The sequence below is a fragment of the Symphalangus syndactylus genome, chromosome 5 (genome assembly GCF_028878055.3).
Source record: "Symphalangus syndactylus isolate Jambi chromosome 5, NHGRI_mSymSyn1-v2.1_pri, whole genome shotgun sequence".
Taxonomy (NCBI): domain Eukaryota; kingdom Metazoa; phylum Chordata; class Mammalia; order Primates; family Hylobatidae; genus Symphalangus; species Symphalangus syndactylus.
In genome coordinates this window covers 34,120,911-34,142,994 of record NC_072427.2, presented here as the reverse complement: position 1 = coordinate 34,142,994, position 22,084 = coordinate 34,120,911, and the positions used below count along the sequence as shown (strand labels likewise).

Genomic DNA, 22,084 nt, shown 5'->3' with positions numbered 1-22,084 from the left:
AATAGTTGTCAACTCAGTAATCTCAGGGGCAAGTTTTAAGAATGGTATTTCGGCTGGGTGTGGTGGCTCACACCTGCAATCCCAGCACTTTGGGAGGCCAAGGCGGGCAGATCACCTGAGGTCAGGAGTTCGAGACTAGCCTGACCAACATGGTGAAACACCGTCTCTACTAAAAATACAAAAATTAGCCAGGCATGGTGGCAGGCGCCTGTAGTCCCAGCTACTTGGGAGGCTGAGGCAGGAGAATCACTTGAACCTGGGAGGTGGGAGTTGCAGTGAGCCGAGATTGTGCCACTGCACTCCAGCCTGGGTGACAGAATGAGACTCCGTCTCAAAAAAAAAAGATAAAAATGGTATTTCTAGGTTTTATTTGGGCAACTAAGGGAATTTTAAACAATTAACACTTCATATTTCAATGTAATATAAATTTAATGCAAAAATGTAAATGTAAATGTAACGTAAAAAGAAGTGAGAAGGATGACCCTAGAATTTTAAAAATTGAATACATTTGGCATTAGGGAAAAAAAATCACTACATGTTTTTTTCCCCATGTAACCTTAGACCTGATTTGGCATTTTGGAACCACTGATCCTAGTCAATCCTCTCATCCAATATCTGCCCAGCCAGCACCTTTTATTAGGTGCTGGGATCTAAGAGTCAGCAAGACAGGCAAGTGTTTGACGCTGTGAATACTGAGAGCTGTTGAGAACACAGACCTCTAACCCAATTCACTTCCTAGGACAACTGCCTTTTACACTAAAACCTGAGTCAGAAGGAGTTCTCCAAAGCTGGGAGTTTGGGAAAGAGAACTGACTTCTAGATAAGAAAACTAACATTCAGAGAGAGCGAATGCCTTTCCCAGTCATGCAGTAAAGTTGGTGGCAGAACAAAAATGACAAACTGAGTTAAAATTTCTGTTTCTATTGCAATGTGTTGCTTTGCTTTTCAGTGAGAATCCTTGGGCCCTCTATTAGCAACCTTGCTACTTCTTCAAGTGGCCAATTTAGGGGAGGATCCTAAATGCAGATTTACTGCTTTTCCTCCCCTTCTAGCCTTAAACTGCTTAAATCAAGTCTTGACAGCCAGCAGCCTGCATCCACTACAGAAAAAACGACACCTTGAATCACACCTTCACTTGAATTCAGTTGAGTTCCAGTGACTACCACTTCTGTGCTTTGTCAACTTTGGGTTGAGTCCTTTCCTGAAAACACATCAGTGTAACTAAGAAGTCACTGCTGTTTCTTGGAGTTGGGTTGGAATAGTTTGGAGTGGGAGCCAGGATGGTTGGAAAACAAACCACACATATTGCTGTTTCTGGAAGCTTTGTTCTTTAATGAGCCATGGGGTGATTTGTTCATCAAGCTGCTTTTGTGTAGCCATACAGTGCATATTTTGAGTGACACAAACTGTACTTTATACAGATGATATCTTGTTACCCCTCAACCCCCCGGCAAAGAAAAAAACAAAAAGGAAATTACAAAGTGCCTGTTGATTGCATCCGGAATGTAATCAGTTCCGTGGGTGAGATAAATCATTCTTCTTATAGAATTATTCTATTAAACAGTAAAATGTTATATGTCACAGGATATGTCCTTTTATAATACAGTTTTTCTTAAAAATTTACACTCAGCATACTTATAAATTACTTAAAATCCATTAAAATAATATAATACTAATCTGTAGTCCACACCTTTCCCATAGTAAATACAAATACTTGGTTCAAAAGGTGCAACTTTTATATGACCTCAGAGGGCTGATTGATAAATAGGCATTAAGAATGGATGACTAGCAAGGTGACAGGCCCATTGTTGGGGCTTTTTTGAAAATAGTTTCAACCAGGGGACCAATATGAGACCTAATAGATCCATCTCCACAATCATCATTTTGCTGTTACCCTTTCAATACCAATCAAATGTGGGAGTCATTCCAGAGAAAAGTGGTTAAAAGTAGCCTAGGGCATAGAAAAAGAGGACTCTCACGGATACCAAGGAGTTTTACTACCAAGGCCAGCATGGTATTGCGGGACAGTGCTGGGGAGTTGTCACAAGAGTATGGGTGGACATAACACATTTGTCCATACAGAATGATGCATGCCCCGCATCCAGCTTCCCACCAAGAAGAAAAAAGAGAGGAGGATGAGGAAAGCCATGGAGTATGTTTCTGTTTAAAATGAAAACTCTCTTAGCTTTGAACACATCCTGAGAATCCTTTCTTCTTTCTTTCTAGTTTACCAAAGTGCTTGTTACAGTTAAAAACACAGCCCACAGGCACTGAGGTGGGACTACAGAACCTTGCTGGACCACATCTTTTCAGCACATTTCTGTGACCCTCTGTTTTTGACGGAGAAAACAACTCTACTGTTATGAAACACAGAATGGAGTCTTCATTAATCTTCCAGCAGGGTAAGTGCTCTGGCAGGTTTCCAAAGCATGAGAAGGTGGGGGCTCTAGTATTCCATCCCAGGACCTCTGGCCCTTTTGTCTCTCTCTGCAAGGCTCATAGTTGGAGGGCTGTATCTCCCTTTGTGTTTTCAGGAGCCCAGAGTGGCAAAATAATTTAAATGGCAGGAGGTACAAAGTACGTTGTAAACTAAGCCTCCCTGAATCCTGCTGTATTTGCTGTTAATTTGCTTCAATTTGTGATACAGAATGAAATCACACTTCCCTGCTTTTGTTACATTTTCCATAATAAGTACATACTAAATTACAGGGATACATTCACTTTAATGGGCAGAGTTGAAAATTCAGGTTTTGTTTGGGGCTGGGAATGTGTGCTGTGAGTAGAGTGCTCTGCATTTTGGAGTATGGGCTCCAAATGTGGAGCTGCCCCACTGCTGCCACACAGAGATCAAAACAAACAAGCAAAGGAGAAGCACTACGGAACCACAAATGATGCATATTAAGGGCTAACAGTTTCATAAGTGATTGTAATGTGGCATCACTTTGTGGTGACATAACTTTACCACGCAGAGGGCCAGTGAGAACAGATGGATGCAGACACAGCATTTGGTTCTGAAGGTTTTTAAGAGTTATGGCTTCATCTCTTGATCAGGCCAACAAGGCCTACTACCCTATGTAAACAACGGCTTTCCCTCAAAGGGAGGGCCCCACACTGCTCTCCACTCTTACCATTTTGTGGATCTCTCCCCCTCACCCACCCACCCCAATCCTGGCAGATTAAATGACTAGAAATCCACAAATCTAGCAACTGAAAAAACAAGTTTTTTTTTTTTTAATTGAATTTTACCCAAATTGGAGTTTCAGGTCCCTGAGAAAAATTATAAAGTCTCTTAACATCCATCACCTAGTTCCTATAAAGTGATCTACATCAGTCATTTTTTAACTGCCAAAAAATTTATTTTGCCAAAAAAAACCCCACAAAGATTTCAAAGGAAGAACATGTGCCAACATGTGTTCTCCTGGCCATTCCTCTGGGCCACAGGAAATTATTTGATAAGAGCAATCTCTTTTTTTACATACAGGATTTAACCAACGTTCTGGAGCAAGTGCAGAGTAACAATTAATGCCCAGCAATACACTACTCCCCCAAGAACACTGAAACACAGACTGTGCAACCTGGCACAGGGCTAAGGAACCAGCAATCCCACTCTGACACACCATGCTGAGGGGTTTTCCTCTAATCCTTTAGGAGATTCTCTGAAATTCAGATTTTTAAAAGCTTAACATTTATTACTCCTCAGGACAAGATGAACAAGGTGGCAGATGTCTGTGGGATATAAAGCATAACATTTGCTCATTAACCATCATTATTCTGGAGATTTTAAAAGCTTCCTTTCTCTGGCTCAATTCTGAACCCAAAGCAGGGAGAGGTAAGACTCCTGCTACCTTTAGCTGCCACTCAGAATTATGCTCCAAGTCTAACCTCTGGGGCTGGCCAATAACCACTGAGGCAGTGGCATGAGGTTCAGTGTTGTGTAACAGGAGAGACTCTGCCTTAACAAAAGACTTAGTATTTCCACAACTTCAAAGAAGTATGAAAAGGAAGAATAACCAAAATACAGGTTATAGATGGTAAAGGCTCTTTTTCAGAGCAGTGCATGTAGTAGCAAGACAAGATGCATTTAGTAACTTTAAAAATAAACATTTCACATACTTATCTATCTCAAGAAAGGCTATCATGTTTCATTTTTTATATATTATAAATAGCAAAAACAGATTTCTAATCCCACAAATGCTAAGATGCTTAAAATGCTATTATAATTCATGTGTATGAAGACCACCCAGTGGTGAAAATGATGTCTTACTATTCCCTCAACCCAGGGATGAATGGCTCTCATCCCCCTGTCCAGTGGCCCCTAATCTGTGGGAAGAAATTCCATGGGAAGGAGGGAAGCACAAGGTTAAAAAGAAATATGCCTACTGTACATACATATTTACAATAAACTTCAGTAACCAGAGTATTAACAAAAATAGCTTCAAGTAGTCCTTGATTTTTTTCCATCATCTATTATTTAATACTGATGGTCTGAGAAAAGGAAGATAAAAGTTAGATAGGTCATATTAAAAACCTTTTTATTTTTTGGCAGCTTTCTGTAACACTTATTCATGCAATATTGTACGTGAATGTTTTTGGAGAACTAACTAAATGGTCACATTATTTGTTTGACTCTGTGGTGGGAATCCACCAGCAGATGAACAGGCTCATATGCGGTTTTCGGTTTAATCTATACAAAGAGAAAAGCCTGAATGGCTTGGGATGAAATCTTCATAAGTTTAGGGATCACCATGTCTCTGGGAAACTAAAAAATAATGTAGAAGAATCTGATCCTAGGACCAAGAAACATGAGAACAGTGTGGCTACTGACGCTTCAGCCCATGCAATGTATTTGGCAGGAACTAAACAGGAGTTAAACCAGCACTGATTATTATGACATCAAACATCATCAAAAAACAAAATAGGTATTCTCTTCTTCACTGTATAACAAGATATCTGAGACACGCTCTGATAGCTTAACAGAAACAATCACTTTTTTTTTTCTTTTGCTTTCCTCAGAATATAACATGGAGTGTTTTTTCAGAAATCTTAAAATAGAGGGATTAGGCTTTTTGTTTGTAAGTAAGTTTTTGGAAAAAAATTATATTCTACCCTAGCTCCTAACTATCCCAAAATAAACCCAAAGGCTTTTGCTTTCATGGTTAAGAAAGATTTATACGTTTTCTTCAAATGTCAGAAATGACAGGGTCCCTCAGGACAGCAATATCCCCCCTAGTTCAACACCCACCTTTGGGAAGGGAAAAGAGGGTGGGGGAGAGGCAACTACAACTGACCCAAATCCCCAGGCCCTAGGTGGCTTTGTATAGTAAAATCTCAATTCAAATACAGCAGCCAAGGCACAGCTGGCACCATCCCCAGCAGGCTTTCTGCTTCTGCAGGAGGCCCAGGAATTCAGCACATACAGTCTTAGCCATATGCTTAGAAAAGAGGCAGGACCACAATTAGGACTGACTATTGTGGATGAGGTGATGAAACGCAGCCCCAAAGGTGAGATGTGTTTACCTCTCTGTAGCCATGGAGGGACACACATCTGCCGGTTCAGACCATAAATTCATTATTTCCAAAGAGTGCTAGCTGTTGGTTGGAGGTGCAGTCTGGGTCCACAGTTTTTCTGCGGCCAGACATGACTGTCCCCTCTGGGGTCTCTTTGGTTTTCTGAGGTGAGTTTTTCACATTCTTTAATTTTTGTTTGCCCTTTTCCGGGTTGAAGGTTCCTCTGCTGATGAACTGAGGCTTGTCTTCCAGGAATTTGGTCTGGCTCAATGGTCCTTCCATTCCCAGGGCCTCATTAGCTGAGGCAGCTCGGTAGAATGGAGATTTGGAATAAATCTGAAATCGTTTTCTGGTCCCATGAGATGATGCCGTGTTAGACGGACATAAAGAGGAGACCGAAGAGTCCACGACATCTAAAGAATCTTGCTGCTTTTTAAGTTGCTTTTGCAACTTGCTGGAAGGTTCAGACTTGCCAGCTGTCTTCAGGGAGCTAAAGGCTAAGCTTCTCTCTAATGCAAAAAAGAGACCAAAGATGTAAATGACAGTGCCCTCTAAAGCAAATCATCATATAATGAATAGGTGTCACTGTTCACACATGAAATTGGGTGGGATAAGATTCGGAGGGTCCAGGATGACTTACTATGGGCACAGTCACAGTCAAAGAGAGCTCACCATCCATTTCTCTATATAGCATTTCAGAATCATCCCCAAGGAAATCTGGTGTTTGACTATGCCACCAGCGGAGGCCTAGAACCGTCACTATCATTTCAAAAACTGCCGGGATATGTAGGTAAGTCCTACGTCTCCCTGAGACATGCCACCCAGTTAAACACCTCCTTGGTATATGTATATAGTCCCACCTCACAGTGGGGCACAATGCCTGCCACCCTCAGAAAATGGGTTATGGGTCAGTAAGACAACATATATTGTGATTATTGGCTTTTCTCTGTGGTAAGTACAGGATAAAACATTAAATTACCAAAAAAACAAAACAAAACAAAAAAAATCACACTGAAGAGCTGGTTTGGTAAACAATGTATATGGAAGCTTTACAAAGACAACAGGAAAAAAAAGACCTTCCGTGGAAGTCAGGAATCTAAGTAGCAAAGACAATTACATTTCTTATCCCCATCCAGGTAGTGATAAGGACCTGTATGCCAAACGATGAAGGCTAAAATTATATGGATAAAAGGACAAAATTCCTCAAGACTTTGTTATTGCTGATGTATGGTCAGTAAATTCTTAAAAGACTTTGTCTTAGTTTTGGAATCTTTATTCCTCCTTTGTAAAACAAATCTGGAGTCTTTGGTCTACCATGTTCACTTACCCGATTTCTCAGAGATAGCACATTCAGACTCCATATTCAAATTTTCTGAGCTATCAGCAGTCCCAATGGAGGCCTCAGACTCAAGGGTTTCATCATCAGAGGCACGTGGTTCTAGTACAAGCATCTCAAATGTTAGCTCCTCCCTGTAAGATACAATCAAGAAACCATTAGCATTTGATAGGAAGTAGAAGGAAGATAACAGAAAAAAGGATCCTCCATGAAAGTCAGGAATCTAAGAAGCAAAGAGAGTCCATTTTTACTGTCCCCATCCAGGTGGTGATGAGGACCTATATGCCAAATATGGTGAAGGCTAAAACTATATGGACTAAAGGACAAAATGACAGATAGCCAATCTAGGACCAATAATAGGGGTAAGGGTAGGGTGAAGAAAGATGTAGTGGTGAGATCTTTCAGTAAAATGAACTCTGGACTGACAAGCAGGAGATCACGGTTCTAACCTTGTTCATAATATCCATAATGCATCAGGAAAGTACCTTTCTCTTCTGGACCTCAGCTTCCTACCACAAAACAAAGAGATTAAACTAGATAACCTCTAAGATTCCTTCCAGCTCCTAAACTAACTGGCTGCAGACTATACCCTCTATCTTCACCACAGAGACCTCTAGACGAAGAAAAACACTGATTGATCTTTTCTGTCCTTTGAGGCTTATGCCATCTTCAGTTGTTGTATTCTCTAGTCTTCCTTCTTCATCACGGTCACCCAGCTACCTCTCAGTAATGCCCCACATTCTGTGAGGTCTTTGGTATTCAGCTCCTAATCTTGCTTTCTCACTAATGCCTGACATCACCTGATCTATTCAATTAATATCTTTGTAAAAACTCATCTCAATATTCTAACACTGAAGTTCCTTTATGTCTGCAACTTCTAACAATAATTTCCTCCACTTTATCTAACCTACTTTCTCCAATGGGCAGATCCTGGAGCTTGTCATTACCTGAATATACCAACTCTGAATCCAATACTCTACCCTGTTCACAACCTCCTTATCCTTCCAATTCTTACTCACCTTCTAATCAGGTCTCTTCCCTAACAGAGCCCCTTACCCTTACTTCCACTTTACCTGGCTTGAGATCCATGAACAATCATTTCAAGAATAGTATCACCAGCATTACAATTGTCTGAGGCCATGTGTATTCTGAGACTCTGCTCGTTCTTCTTTCTTTTTCTAGAGACTCTCCCCTTCCTTGAAAATTCCTATTAATTCTTCAAGACTGCCAATATCATCTGCATCAAAGCCAAATTGGGTCTTCTTTTCAGATCACTCTTCTAGCAAAAAGCCCCTGGTCAATGTACATCATCTTTGCCTTATCATGTTTTTTACAGCTGAGCCCCAGCTGCTTTTTTAGCTGGCCTATATTCCAGAAACAATCATGAGAGACCAAGAAAGTACTTTAACAGTCTTATCCCCTTATAAACCAAACTCAAGACCTGGGATCCTGGAACTCAGGAATAAAGATCCCATTAAGACTTCCTAAGAGTCATCAATGTCGACCAGAACTATTACACAGCACCTGTAGCGAGAACCATGGCATGTTCATATTATCCCCAAGGCATACTGTCACCCAATCCCTGCAACAGTGATGAATGGAGGTAAAAGAGCTTCTTATTTGTCTCTCTCCTAAATTGCAACCAATTTCCCTATCCAGTATCCTAGCACCCTCTAGGGCTATAGCCTTACTATGACCATCTAGTTGCTGTTCCCATGGTCATATGGATCTTTGGCTAATAACCTTCTTTCATGGATTTGTGAATAATGCCCATTCTTGAAAGGGACTTTGGCTTAGACTAAGAATTCCTACTCTTCTTTGCAAAATAAATCTGTTCATGGAGGCTGGTCTCTGACCTGTTAGGACTCCAGTACCTCATCTTGGCTCCCCACTGTTACTGCTAGATGAATCGTGACTAAGACTGACATGCCCTGTAGATACTGTGTCCTCCTCCCAGTCAGCCTCTACAGACCATCACTGTAGCAGCCTCAGGTTTTCCAGCTCATGGAACTGGCTTCCCAGAGGGAACAACTCTCACACTGTTACCTGAGTATAGACAACACGTCTTTGTCATCTCAGCATCTCCTGTATCATCTGACACAGTGTTTAACACACAGGAGATAATAAATAAGAAAAAATAAAGAAACGATAGAAGGAAGGAAACAAAAACAGACTATAACTGTCTCTCCCCTTCCTCCTGGATACTCACTTCTCCTTCTGTAGGTTCTCAATCTGCTCAGTCAGTACTCTCTCCTCCTGCTGCATAGCTGCTTGCTGCTGTTCTGTGATGTCAGTCTCCATGGCTGCCTCACTAGTCAAAGTCTCCTCTGAGACATCAGACACAGAAGGCAACCGAACTACAACAGGAGACGATGGACCTGGATAGTTTCCTCGACGAATACGCCCCTTTCCCTGCAGAGAAAAATTCACGTTAGAAAGTAAACTGAGTGACTGCATCAGTTTTACGCTGCTGTTTTAGGATAACAAGTGTATTTCCATCACACCAGGTGAATGGTAAGAATAAATGGAAACACTCTGCAAGGCCTAGGATATTTAGTGAGACATATTCATACAACACATTTAAGTTAAAATATTTCTTGCAAGAGTACTGGAAAATGGATACTTTGGTAGGTGGGAGTGTAAGAACCCATTGTGTACTGAGATGAGTTTCTTCTTTTAATATAAGCTGCATCCATTCCAAACAAAATAGCCACATCTGGATATTTATTTTTAAATTAATTAAAATTGAACTAACATTTCAGTTCTGCAGTCACACTAGCCACATTTCAAGTGCTCAATAGCCACAAGTAGCTCGTGACCCCCACACTGACTGGTACAGATCTACATTTCCTGTCATCATAGTAAGTTCTGATGGATAACAGTGCTCTATAACTTTAGCCTCGGAATGCATAATCTCTCTAGGAAGACCACAGAAGTATGTTCTAAAACTCACTTTTGAAAAACAAAAACAAAATGTAGTCATTTATATAACACAGGGTGCTAGTGAGATATATTTTCTTAAGAAACTTCTATTCTTGAGATCAGAGTGTGAAAATCTCATTGCTTCTTCCTTCTTCTTCCTTTTTTTTTTTTCAACATTGGTTACTTTATATATGACTTTCTTCTGGTAGTGGCAAACTAAAGTTTTTAGGTTAATCTCCTGCTAAGAAACATAAAAACTCAACATATGCTTGAAGGCACTGAAGAGCTAACAAGATAGATTAAGGAGACGCTAGTCCAGCATTTAGTGCTAATCTAAATGTCAGAGGTGGCTGTGACTCTAAACAGAGCTTTTCACATGCTACAGCAGAGGATGGCAAACTATAGCCCATGTGGCAAATCTAGCCTTGCACATATTTTGTAAACACAGGTTCATTGGAATACATTCATCCTCATTAATTTACTTATTGTTTATTGCTGCTTTTGCAGAACAATGGCAGAGTTGATTGTTGAGACAGAGATTGGCCTACAAAGACTAAAATATTTATTCTCTAGTCCTTTACAGAAAAAGTTTGCCATCATCTTGGGGTAGAGAATAAAAGTTGGAGCCAGACCCACTCGATGGTGTGGGTTGCTGCCTGGCAAAACCTCCATGCCTGACACTGGGATCCCCAAGGTTTGTTTCTTAGACATAAGAGTAAACTGAAATTATAAAAGTCCTCGCAGATACTGTAGTCTAGCTTCAAGTCATCTGAATGGCCCAGAAAATTCTAATCCCTAAAAATGAATTAAAGTAATCTCAGATTGCTAATACTTTAGGACCAGGCAGAAAAAAATGAAAACATTCTTGGAGGAAAGTAACATTATCTAGGCCTCAAAATATTTTAAAAATAGTTTTTCAAATACTCTGACAAATAATCAAAGGTAACAGGCACAAAAGGAGACAAGACAATGTAAATGAAAACTAGTAAAAATGACAGAAAACAGAAACCCTAAAAGACTCCAGATATTGTGGCTATCAGATTTAAAATAACCATGCTGAAGGAGATAGGAAGACACAGCTGAAGTAGTGGACTGGAAATTAGGTCAAAAGAAAAATCCTGAACCAAGCAGGAACAAACAATAGAATGGAAAAATTCACAAAAGAAAGTAAAAGAATGGCTGGGTGCAGTGACTCATGCCTGTAATCCCAGCACTTCGGGAGGCTGAGGCGGGCAGATCACCTAAGGTCAGGAGTTCAAGACCAGCCTGGCCAACATGAAGAAACCCCATTTCCACTGAAAATACAAAAATTAGCACGGTGTGGTGGCATGCGCCTGTAGTCCCAGTACTCATGATGCTGAGGTAAGAGAATTGCTTGAACTCGAGAGGCAGAGGTTGCAGTGAGCCAAGATTACGCCACTGCACTCCAGCCTGGGCAAATATCAGGACAAGAGAGAGATCCTATAAATATTGAAGAGATCATGGCAGATAATTTTTTAAAAGTAGTTAAAGATATTAACCTAGGAATTTAAGAAAGCCTACAACCCCTGAGGAAGAGAAATAAAAAGAAGTCTATACCTAGACAAACTACTGTTAAAAACTAAAGGCCTAAGGCAAAAAGAAAGACTTAAAAGCAGTTACAAAAAGCAAATTACTTGCAAAAAAGGAACAACTATTAGATTCAAAGTTTATTTCTCAACAGAAATAATGGAATGCAGAAAACAATGGAATATTTTCATGGTGATGAAAAAGTAACTGCCAAGCTTGATTGTTATATATAGAAAATAATTTTCAGGAATGAAGGTGAAATAAAGACATTTCAGACAGACTAAGAGGAGAATCTCACACTAGCAGACCTGCACTAAAGGAAATATTGAAGGAAAGATTGAAAATGTCTCAAAGAAAAGTTAGAGGTGCGAGAAATAATGAAAGGCAATGAAAAGTGAGTAGGTTTAAATAGTGACTACATAAAACAAAATAGCGATGTGTTGAATTTAAAACATACAGACAATTAAGATACACAACAACAAGAGGAACAAAATCATATCATAGTAAGGCATATTAAAACACCTGTATTATCTGGAAAAAAGATAAAACTACTAGTTAACAAACACTGATAGATCACAGATCTGTTTTCACCATTTGGTTAATGACTAAAATAATAGTAAAAGAGTAAAACTTCCAAACAAAAGAAAAAATGGAATAAAAAAGTAGTCAAAAAATGCAAGAAAGAGCAAAAAAGGCAAGGAAGAAACGAAAAAGGAACATAGGCAGGACAAATAAAAAGCACATAAAAACCAGATTTTAAGCCCAAATATATTGGTGAGTATATTAAATGTAAATAGAGGAAATGCCCCTATTAAAATTTGAAGATTGTCAGGCCGTATAAAAAAAAAGAAAACCTAACTATATGATGTTTATAAGAGACATGTGAATTCAGAAAGGCTGAGAGTAAAGAAATGGGAAAAAAAAGACATACCATGCAAATACCAAAATAAAGCTAGTACAGCTGTATTAACTGTAAACAAAGTAAACTTTAAGAAGTATTACCTGTGATAAAGAGGGATACCTCACAATGACAAAGGTTCATATTATGAAGAATAACATTTCCAAATATGTATGTACCTAAGAAATTGCTTCAAAAAATTTAAAGTAAAATATTGACAGAACTATTTAAAAGAAATAGACTATAATCAGTACTGAGAGAACAAGTGTGCACACGCAATCAGAAATGATGTAAAACTGAACTTGATATAAGCAATCTAACAGACATATACAGACTTCAGTATCTAACTACAGAATACTCATTTTAAAGCACACACAGCAAGACAACAAAATTCCAAGGGTTGAAATAATTTATCTGACCATTAAAGTAATTTAAAACAAGTTTTCTAATAATGCAGTTACAAAGAGAAAATTAAAAATTATTGTATACTCAGAAATTAAGAAATAGACAGACTTTAAAACAAACCAAGGTCAAAGACGAAATCACAATGGAAATTAGAAAATATTTTGAATGAAACAATATGAAAACCCATGTAAGCTCTGTCTACTTTAAAGTTACAGCCTTAAATACATACATTAGAAAAGAAGGAAAGATTCATAATTAAGGATGTAAGAATCTATTTCAGGAAACTAGATAAAGAACAACAGAATAAATTCCCCCTGCAACAAAAGCAATAAAGAAAAGAGCAAACAAACATTAGAATAAAGACAATCAAAGCCAAACGTAGCTCTTTGAAGAGGCTAATAAAATTTTTAAAACCCTAGCAAGACTAAAAGAGAGAAGTCACAAATAACCAAAGGTGGGAATGAAAAAGGGGATATCACTGCAAATCTTGTAGACCCAAAGAGGATAAGAGACTACTAAAAACAACTTCATGTCAATAAATATAAAATTTTAGACAAAGTGGAGAAATTTCTACAAAAATCTAATTAATACCATCAATGAAGAAATTAGAAATGTGAATAATATTAAAGAAATTGAATCCAGAATCAAAATCTTTGCAAAAACAAAACTCTAGGCCTAGATTTCAGCAGCAAACAAGAAGAAATAACAAATTCTTCCACAAAATTAAAAAAGAAACTATTCCCTAACTTGTCTTTAGAGGCAGGCGTAACTTTGATAACAAAATAAAACAAATACATTAAAAAGAAGGATTATTGCCAGGTGCAGTAGTGCATGCCCACAATCCCAGAACTTTGGGAGGCTGAGGCAGGTGGATCGCTTGAGCTCAGGAGTTCAAGACCAGCCTTGGCAACATGGCAAAAACCCCTTCTCTACAAAAAAAAAAAAAAATACAAAAATTAGTCAGGTGTGGTGGCACGTGCCTGTAGTTCCAGCTACATGGGGGACTGAGGCGGGAGCCCAGGAGGTTGAGGCTGCAGTGAGCCAAGATCATGCCACTGCACTGTAGCCTGGGTGATAACAATGAGAGCCTGTCTCAAAACAAACAAACAAAAACAAAAAAGGATTATTATGGGTTAACTTTACTTATAAACACATGCAAAAATCCTAAACAATATCCTAACTACAATGGAATCAAGTAATATAGAAAATGTAATATAAAAATTTTAAATATATGAAAAGTTGGATTTATTGTAGTAGTATAATGATACTACTACATACATATAATGATACTACATTATAATGTGGTAGTCTAATGTAGTCCATTAGAAATGGACTCAGTGTAATGTGTCATATCAATGCAATAAAAAAGTCTGATAAAACCTCAATACATGCAGGAAAGGCATTTCATAAAACTCAACATTCTGTCACAATAACAACTCTTAGAAAACCTGGAATAGAAGGGCACATGCTTAATCTCATAAAGTACCTACAAAAATTCTATAGCAAACATCACACTTGGTGGTAAAAAGTTGACAGCTTTTCCTTTGGGGCTGGGAACATGCCAGTAATGATCACTATCACCACTTCCATTCAACACTATACTGGAGGTTCTAACTTACATAAGAAAAAGAAAGAAAAGGAATAAGGATTACAAAAGAGCAAATGAAACTATCATTATTCATGAATGATATGACTGTACAGGTAGAAAATCCAAAGGAGTCCACAGAAAACTTATTAGAATAAGTGAATTCAGCAAAATCACTGAACACAAGATGAAAAATACCAAAATCAATTGTATTTTTATACAACAACAGAAAATAAAAATTTTAAAATAATGCCAATGATTGCATTTAAATATTAAATACCTAGCAGTAATTCAAACTAAAGATGTGTAAAATCTCAACATACAAAACTATAAAACACTTTTGAGAGTAGCTAATGATCTACATGAATGAAGAGATATACATGTTCACAGATAGGAAAAATCAGTATCGTAAAAATGTCAGTTCTTCAGAAGGCAACCTATAGATCCAATGCAATCCCAATAAAAATCCCAAGAGAATTTTTTGAAGTTGATTCCATAATTTATATGGCAATATAAAGAGCGAAGAATAGTCAAAACACCACTGAAGAAGGTAGGATGACTTATTCTACCAGATATTTTTAGAAAGCTATGGTAAATAAAATAGTGGTGGTGTTGGTACAAAGATAGTCAAAACAGAGCACCTAGAAACAGACCCACACTTAAAACGGCTCCCAATTTATAACAAAAGGGAACTGCAGGGCATCGTGGAAAGGAAAAATTTTCTTAAACATGACCCTAAAAGGTATTCATCCTAAAGGGAAAGACTGATTAACAACATTAAAATCCAGAACCTCTGTTCATCAAAAAAGAAAGGAAAAAAGCAAACCATAGAATGGAAGAAAATTTGCAACAAAAGTAACAACAAAGGATTTGTATCTGGAATTCATAAAGAATCCCTACAGAACATCAGAAAAAGACAGACAATCCAATTAGAAAAACAGGCAAGAGCTTTGAACAGGCTCCTCACAAAAGAGGATATAGAAATGGCCAACATGTATATATACACACACATTATACATGTTAGAGTCACAACAAAAAATACAATTTTTAAAAATAACACACCCGTCAGAATAGCTAAAATTAAGGAATCTGGCAATAGAAGTGCTGGGAGGAGGTGGAGCAATCGGGAACTCCTACACACTGCTAACATATTAACAACCATTTTGGAAGAAAGTTTGGCATTATCTACTAAAGTTGAAGATACATATATCCTGTGACCCTGCAAATCCACTCCTGTATATCCAACAAAAATACATGTATGAGTCCATTAAAATAATAATTCCCCAAACACAGCCCAAATGTCCATCAACAGTAGACTAAATTGTGGTATAATGCATACACTGATAAACTATACAGTTATGAAAATGAGCTACAACAAAATATGAATAAGTCTTACACACATAAGGTTGACTGAAATGAATCAGAGACAAAATAATACATCTTAGATGATACCATTTATATAAAGCTCAAAATTAGGTAAAGCAAAACTATAGTGCTCAGGGATACATATTTTGGTAGCAAACAAAAAAACAAAATAAGTCATTAATGTAAAAATCAGGTTACTGCTTACCTTTGGAGGAGAAAGAGGATTGTGACTAGAAAGGGAAAGAGGAGAGCTTCTGGGGATGCTGGCAATGTCCTATTTCTTGAGCTGGGGTGGTATGTGGATGTTCATTTATAATAATTCCTTAAACTGAATATGTTTCTGTGTTTTTCAGTATGTGTTGTATTTTGCAATAAAAAAGATACTTAAGAGTTCCTTTTCAAAGTTAGCTATTTATGGAAATACAGGAATATCCTTTGAAAATTATGTGACTTTAAACTGACAAATTTCTGAGTTGATTTTGGCAAGAAAGAAAGGAAAAGTGCTGTCTCAAAAATAGAAACCCATGATCTAGGGCAGGTGATAAGGTAAAGGCTGGAGGGTAGTTCTAAGGGCATTCAGGCTAACTCCTCCAAAACTAAAACACATAATGGGATAAAATCAGGAGGATTAACAATACTGCTATTCCACTTTTAGTTCTAAAATCAACAAGGAAAAAACATGTTAAGAAAAACAAGCTGAAAACAGAAGATCGGTCTGCAAATTTAACAAAAAATGACAAAGCATTCTTTATGTTATAAATTCCAGGACATCATCCAGTTCCATTTGACATTGACTATTTATAGCCAAATGAATAAATAATATGATTTAAAAGCCTCAAGGAGCTTGAAAATCTGAGTTTATTCCTAGTGTCCACATTCCAGTATTCAATAAAAGAGCTGCCTTTTTTCAGTGTTCATACCATCAGCTGGCCACCGGAGTATTTCACCATGAGTTAGCTGCAAATCTTTTAATATAGCTGAAGAAAATCAAACAAACTCAACAGATCTGATCTCTTTTAAGAAGCATTAAACAAAACAAAGAAAAATGGAAACTCCTACAGCCTAGAATTGTCTTAAAAAGATTAAAGTAATTTTTAAAAAGTTGATTACATGGAGCTTTTAGAAACATGGGGAAATATTAATACCGTGTTAAAAACAGTACATAAGGTTGTATACCATTGGTTGTAAAAATGAGTAATACAAAATTTGCAAATACACTAAATTATTAACAGTAGTTTCCTGACTGGAATAATATCCTTCACTTTCCCACTTTCCTATAATAAGCATGAATTTACTTTTTTCAAACGAATTCTTTTTTTTTTTTTTTTGAGACGGAGTCTCGCTCTGTGCCCAGGCTGGAGTGCAGTGGCGCAATCTCAGCTCACTGCAAGCTCCGCCTCCCGGGTTCACGCCATTCTCCTGCCTCAGCCTCCCGAGTAGCTGGGACTACAGGCGCCCGCCACCACGCCCGGCTAATTTTTTGTATTTTTAGTAGAGACGGGGTTTCACCATGGTCTCGATCTCCTGACCTCGTGATCCGCCCACCTCGGCCTCCCAAAGTGCTGGGATTACAAGCGTGAGCCACCGCGCCCGGCCGAATTTTTTCTTTTGGATCCATGTTCACTGTATATTCTTTTGTAGTGGTTTTTTCCATAATTGTTTTTCTGCCATCAGTGTGTCACAGAGTGAAAAAGGCAAATATTTTCTTGACAGTATCATAAAAATAAATTTGACCTTGTAGACCTCCCTGAAAAGGATCTGTAGATAACACTGAGTAGTTTATAGTATCCTTTGTTCATTTTTCACTGGGTAGCTAATCTTTCTATTTACTTATAGGAGCTTCTCTTTATTAAGGAAAATTAGACTTTGAAATAGGAATTGAAAATATTTTCTTATGGTACATCACTTCCCTTTTACTTTCCTTATGGTCATTTTTGTCACACAATAATACTTGGTTTTTGTTGCTGAACCTTTCAACTTTTTTCTTTAATGGTCTTATATAATAGCAAAGCCCTGTCCAAGATTATATTTTTCCATCATAATAGGGATTGTATTGGTTTTGACTGATCACAGACTACGTGAATAATTTGTACCCAACTCTTAATGCAAGTACTGGAAAAAATATAAAGCCATATTGTCATCCTTTTTCTCAGTAACTATTCCAGTGACTTCCTGGCTTAAACTTTGCAGGCAAACTGTTCCTAAAATGAGAATATCAAATACAATTATCTTGAACTGTTGACAAGTAGTAGGTCTCAAGTCCTACTAAATCACAATTTAATATTATACACAATACCCAGATTTCCAATCCTTTACAGCACATTAACAGGATTATCAGAAAAATATGGACTGGACTACCACTACCAAAGACATCATAGATAATATGCTTTTGACAGAGAGCCAAGATCAAGAAGCAGTTTAAGACATTATTAGGCTTATAGAGAGCTAATTATTCTCAGTTTGTACAGAAAAATAAACTAGCACTTAATTCATTCCTTTCAAATGGGAGGAAGTGGAGTTCTCTTCTTAAAAGCTGTGTTTTCAGAGCTCTAAAAAGGTACACTTATAAAATAGTTTATTTAAAAATTCTTCTGAGTTGTACAATGAGATACTGGGACCCCTGACTTAATAAGAGATCTTTAATCACACTTAGCTTCTTTCTTGCTTGTTTTCAGTTTCTGTTTTATGAAGATAAATGTTTTTTGGTTAATCTCTTTCCATTTGCTCCCCTTTTCCCTTTTTCTTTGCACTTTTTTCACCCTAAAGATGTATCCTCTTCAGCCACCTTTTATGGCTTGGTTTCAACTTTTGCATGAAAAGGTTTAGCTGATAACTTTGCTGATTTCCCCTTGGGCTCTTTCCCAATTGCCCTTTGAGCTGAGTTAAACTACTTGGATATTTTGGCAGTATTAAGGTAGAGAAGGTACTTGGGTTCTACAGGATGCAGGGCAGTGAGAACCTCTGCCAGGATGGAGTGCCAGAGCTGTACTTCCAGTACTTTTATGTTTTAGTCTTTGATGTGAATCAGGTTTTTTTTTTTCTTTCTTTTTTTAAAGATACAGGGTCTCACTCTTGCTCAGGCTAGAGTGCAGTGGCACAATCATAGCTCACTGCAGCCTTGAACTCCTGGGCTCAAGGGATCCTTCTACCTCAGTGTCCTCAATTCGTCGGACTATAGGCATGTACCACCATGCCTGGCTAACTTTTTAAATTTTTTGTAGAGATGAGATCTCGCATTGTTGCCAAGGCTGGCCTGAAACTCCTGGCTTCAAGCAATCCTCCTGCCTTGGCCTTCCAAAGTGCTGGGATTATAGGCATGAACTACTGTGCCTGGCCTGAATCGGCTGTTTGTTTGTTTCTTTTCTTCCCTACATGGATATTCATTTTCCCCACATCATTTAGTGAATACCAGACCTTTGAAATGCCACTCACATTATAATCCTTTATTTTTCTCTTTTAGAATTTTCCTAGTTATTCTGCTTCTTTATTTTCTTATGAATTTTAGTATCAACTTGTAAAGAGCCCCAAAGTATTCTTTTGCTATTTTTGTTGAGACCACATTTGTAAGTAAAGAGTTATGAAACTCGTTCCTTGTCTGTGTAAGGACTGATCTTTGGTCAAATGTTCTAGCACAGGACCCCTGGAAACCTGATAAAGGCAGGATGCAAATGATGTTATTAGGCAACGTCACCTCTGGCAAAAATTAATCTGATTGATAAACTGCATCTGGAGAAGAAGTAAATTGTAAATATCCCACACAAAGTCATATATTTGGAATTCCCTGAAAGTGGAGTCTGTTGTAATTGGACATACCCCTTGAGGGGACCCTGGAAACAATATCTATGGAATTTTACAAGAGGTTAATTCCGGTACAGGCATAAAACTTCAAAGGCAGAATAGTTCTGCATCCATTGGATGTGGAGTCCTTTTTCCTTGCACCTGAGTTGTGACTCAGAGGCCAAAGATAACTCATTGATGGTTGTGTGGACTGCTGCAAGGGCTCCCACACGAGGATGATCTTATGCTCTCTGCAGGCATGCTATACTTCCAGTCCCATATCCTAAGTGATTCTGATGCCAAGTGGAGCCCATGGTAGTTATATGAGTCTGAAAGTTGAGACTAAGAAAATATCCTCTTTCCCTCCTAGTGGGTATTGAAACAATATATATGAACAGATTAATTTAGAAGAACTGACACCATTACAAAATTTAGCCTTTCTTTCCAAATGTATCTGTTTAAGTCTTCTTTTGTAATATTTGAGGTTTTAAGGCTTCCTTTTTTTTTTTTTTTTTTTTTTTTTTTTTTGAGACGGAGTCTTGCTCTGTAGCCCAGGCTGGAGTGCAGTGGCGCAATCTAGGCTCACTGCAAGCTCCGCCTCCCAGGTTCATGCCATTCTCCTGCCTCAGCCTCCTGAGTAGCTGGGACTACAGGCGCCCACCACCACACCCGGCTAATTTTTTTGTGTTTTTTAGTAGAGACAGGGTTTCACCATGTTAGCCAGGATGGTCTCGATGTCCTGACCTCATGATCCACCTGCCTCGGCCTCCCAAAGTGCTGAGATTACAGGCGTGAGCCACCGCGCCCAGCCTTAAGGCTTTCTTTGTACAAATCTTTTACATTTCTTGTTAAGTGTGTTCTTTGGTATTTGATGTTGATGTTTAAAGTGTGTGTGTGTACAATATACAAATGGGCATTTTTCTTCCATCATATCATCCAAGTGGTTGTTTGTATAAGTAAAATTTATTAATTGTACTCAGACACCTTATTGAACTCTTTTATCATTTTTAAGTTCTTTAGTTGATTTTCTTGAGTTTTGCATGTATATAATCATAATGGAAATAGTGATAATTTTATTTCTTTATTTTATATCTCCAATTCTTTTTTCTTAATTGCTTTATCTAGTACCTTCAAATCAATGTCAAATAATAGTGGGGATAATGGATAGCCTTGCCTTTTCTGATTTTAATCAGAATGCTTCCAGTGTTCTTCCATTAAGCAAGATGTTGGATTTTGGGTTCAGATATCTTTTTATCATGCTAAGAATATAAGATATCCCTGTTTTAATAAGAATGTTTTTAAAAAGAATGCTGATATATCAAATGCCTTTAAAATATCTATGAGGATAATATTTTTCTCCACAGATCAACAAACATGGTGAATTACATTAATAGCTATCCTAATATAGAGTCATCCTTGCATTCCTAGGTTAAATCCTCCTTGGTAAAGGTTTATATTTTTATATTGATAGGCTATTGAATTCTGCTTGCTGATTCATTTTTATTTTATTTTTTAATTTTTTTAATTTTTAATTTTTTTGAGATAGGGTCTCCCTCTGTCACCCAGGCTGGAGTGCAGTCATGGCTCACTGCAGCCTTGACTTCCTAGGCTCAGGTGATTTTCTCATCTCAGCCTCCCTAGTAGCTGTGGACTACAGGTGCTCGCCACCAGGGCTAATTTTTTTTTTCTTTCTTTTTTTTGTTTTTTTGTAGAGATGGGGTTTCACCATGTTGCCCAGGCTGGTCTCAAACTCCTGGGCTCAAGGATCCACATGCCTTGGTCTCCCAAAGTGCCAGTGATATTTTAACCTAGGATTTTTTTTTTTTTTTTTTTTTTTGTGATGGAGTCTCACTGTTGCCCAGGCCGAGGTGGGTGGATCACCTGAAGTCGGGAGTTCAAGACCAGCCTGGCCAACATGCTGAAACCCTGTCTCTACTAAAAATACAAAAATTAGCCACGCATGGTGGCGGGCGCCTATAATCTCAGCTATTTGGGAAGCTGAGGCAGAAGAACTGCTAGAACCGGGGAGGCGGAGGTTGCAGTGAGCTGAGATCATGCCATTGCACTCTAGCCCAGGCTGACAACAGCAAGACTCTGTCTCAAAAATAAATAAATTAAATAAATAAATAAATAAATAGATTAGTCTTAGGATTCTTTTCAGCTACTCTTTTGTTTGTTTTTGTTTAACACAGGGTCTCACTCTGTCACTCAGGCTGGCGTGCAGTGGTGCTATGTTGGCTCACTGCAACCTCTGCTTCTCAGGCTCAAGCGATCCTCCCACTTCAGCCTTCCAAGTATCTGGGACCACAGGCAAACACCACCACATCTGGCTAATTTTTTTTGTATTTTTGGTAGAGATGGGGTTTCACCATATTGCCCAGGCTGGTCTTGAGCTCAAGTGATCTGCCCGCCTCGGCCTCCCGAAGTTCTGGGAGCTACCACTCCCAGCCCCTTTTTGGCTATTCTTATTGAGAACCTTGAAGACGACCCAGGAAGAAATTGTTTTTATGGCTAAAAAATAGTAGCTAACATCAGTTCCCATTCCCTATCATAAATATAAGATATAAAGCACCAAAATTTACATTAAGTACTAAACTCTGAGACCTTGTGAGTCCTGGCTCACTCTTCAAGGCCCCATAGTACTAATGTCTTAGAGTTTGCTTCAAAACAAAGCCTATTTTGGTTTTAACTTAAGGTTTCCCTTCTGAACAATTATATATACAAGTTTATCTGTAAGCTG

At 38.1% G+C, this 22,084-nt stretch overlaps 1 protein-coding gene across 5 annotated transcripts in view; it reads right to left on the bottom strand.

Moving 5' to 3' along the window:
* Nucleotides 1–1,311: 1,311 nt before the first annotated feature.
* Nucleotides 1,312–22,084, bottom strand: part of MYO9A (myosin IXA) — a 300,363-nt gene continuing 279,590 nt past the window's right edge. For all 5 annotated transcript variants that reach the window (XM_055277888.2, XM_055277886.2, XM_063638792.1 and 2 more), the window contains 3 exons: nt 9,054–9,256; nt 6,836–6,978; nt 1,312–6,017 (listed from right to left, as the gene is read on the bottom strand). In XM_055277888.2, the coding sequence (XP_055133863.1) occupies nt 5,554–6,017; nt 6,836–6,978; nt 9,054–9,256 (810 nt within the window). In that variant the 3' untranslated portion in view covers nt 1,312–5,553. The remainder of the gene's footprint in view (nt 6,018–6,835; nt 6,979–9,053; nt 9,257–22,084) is intronic.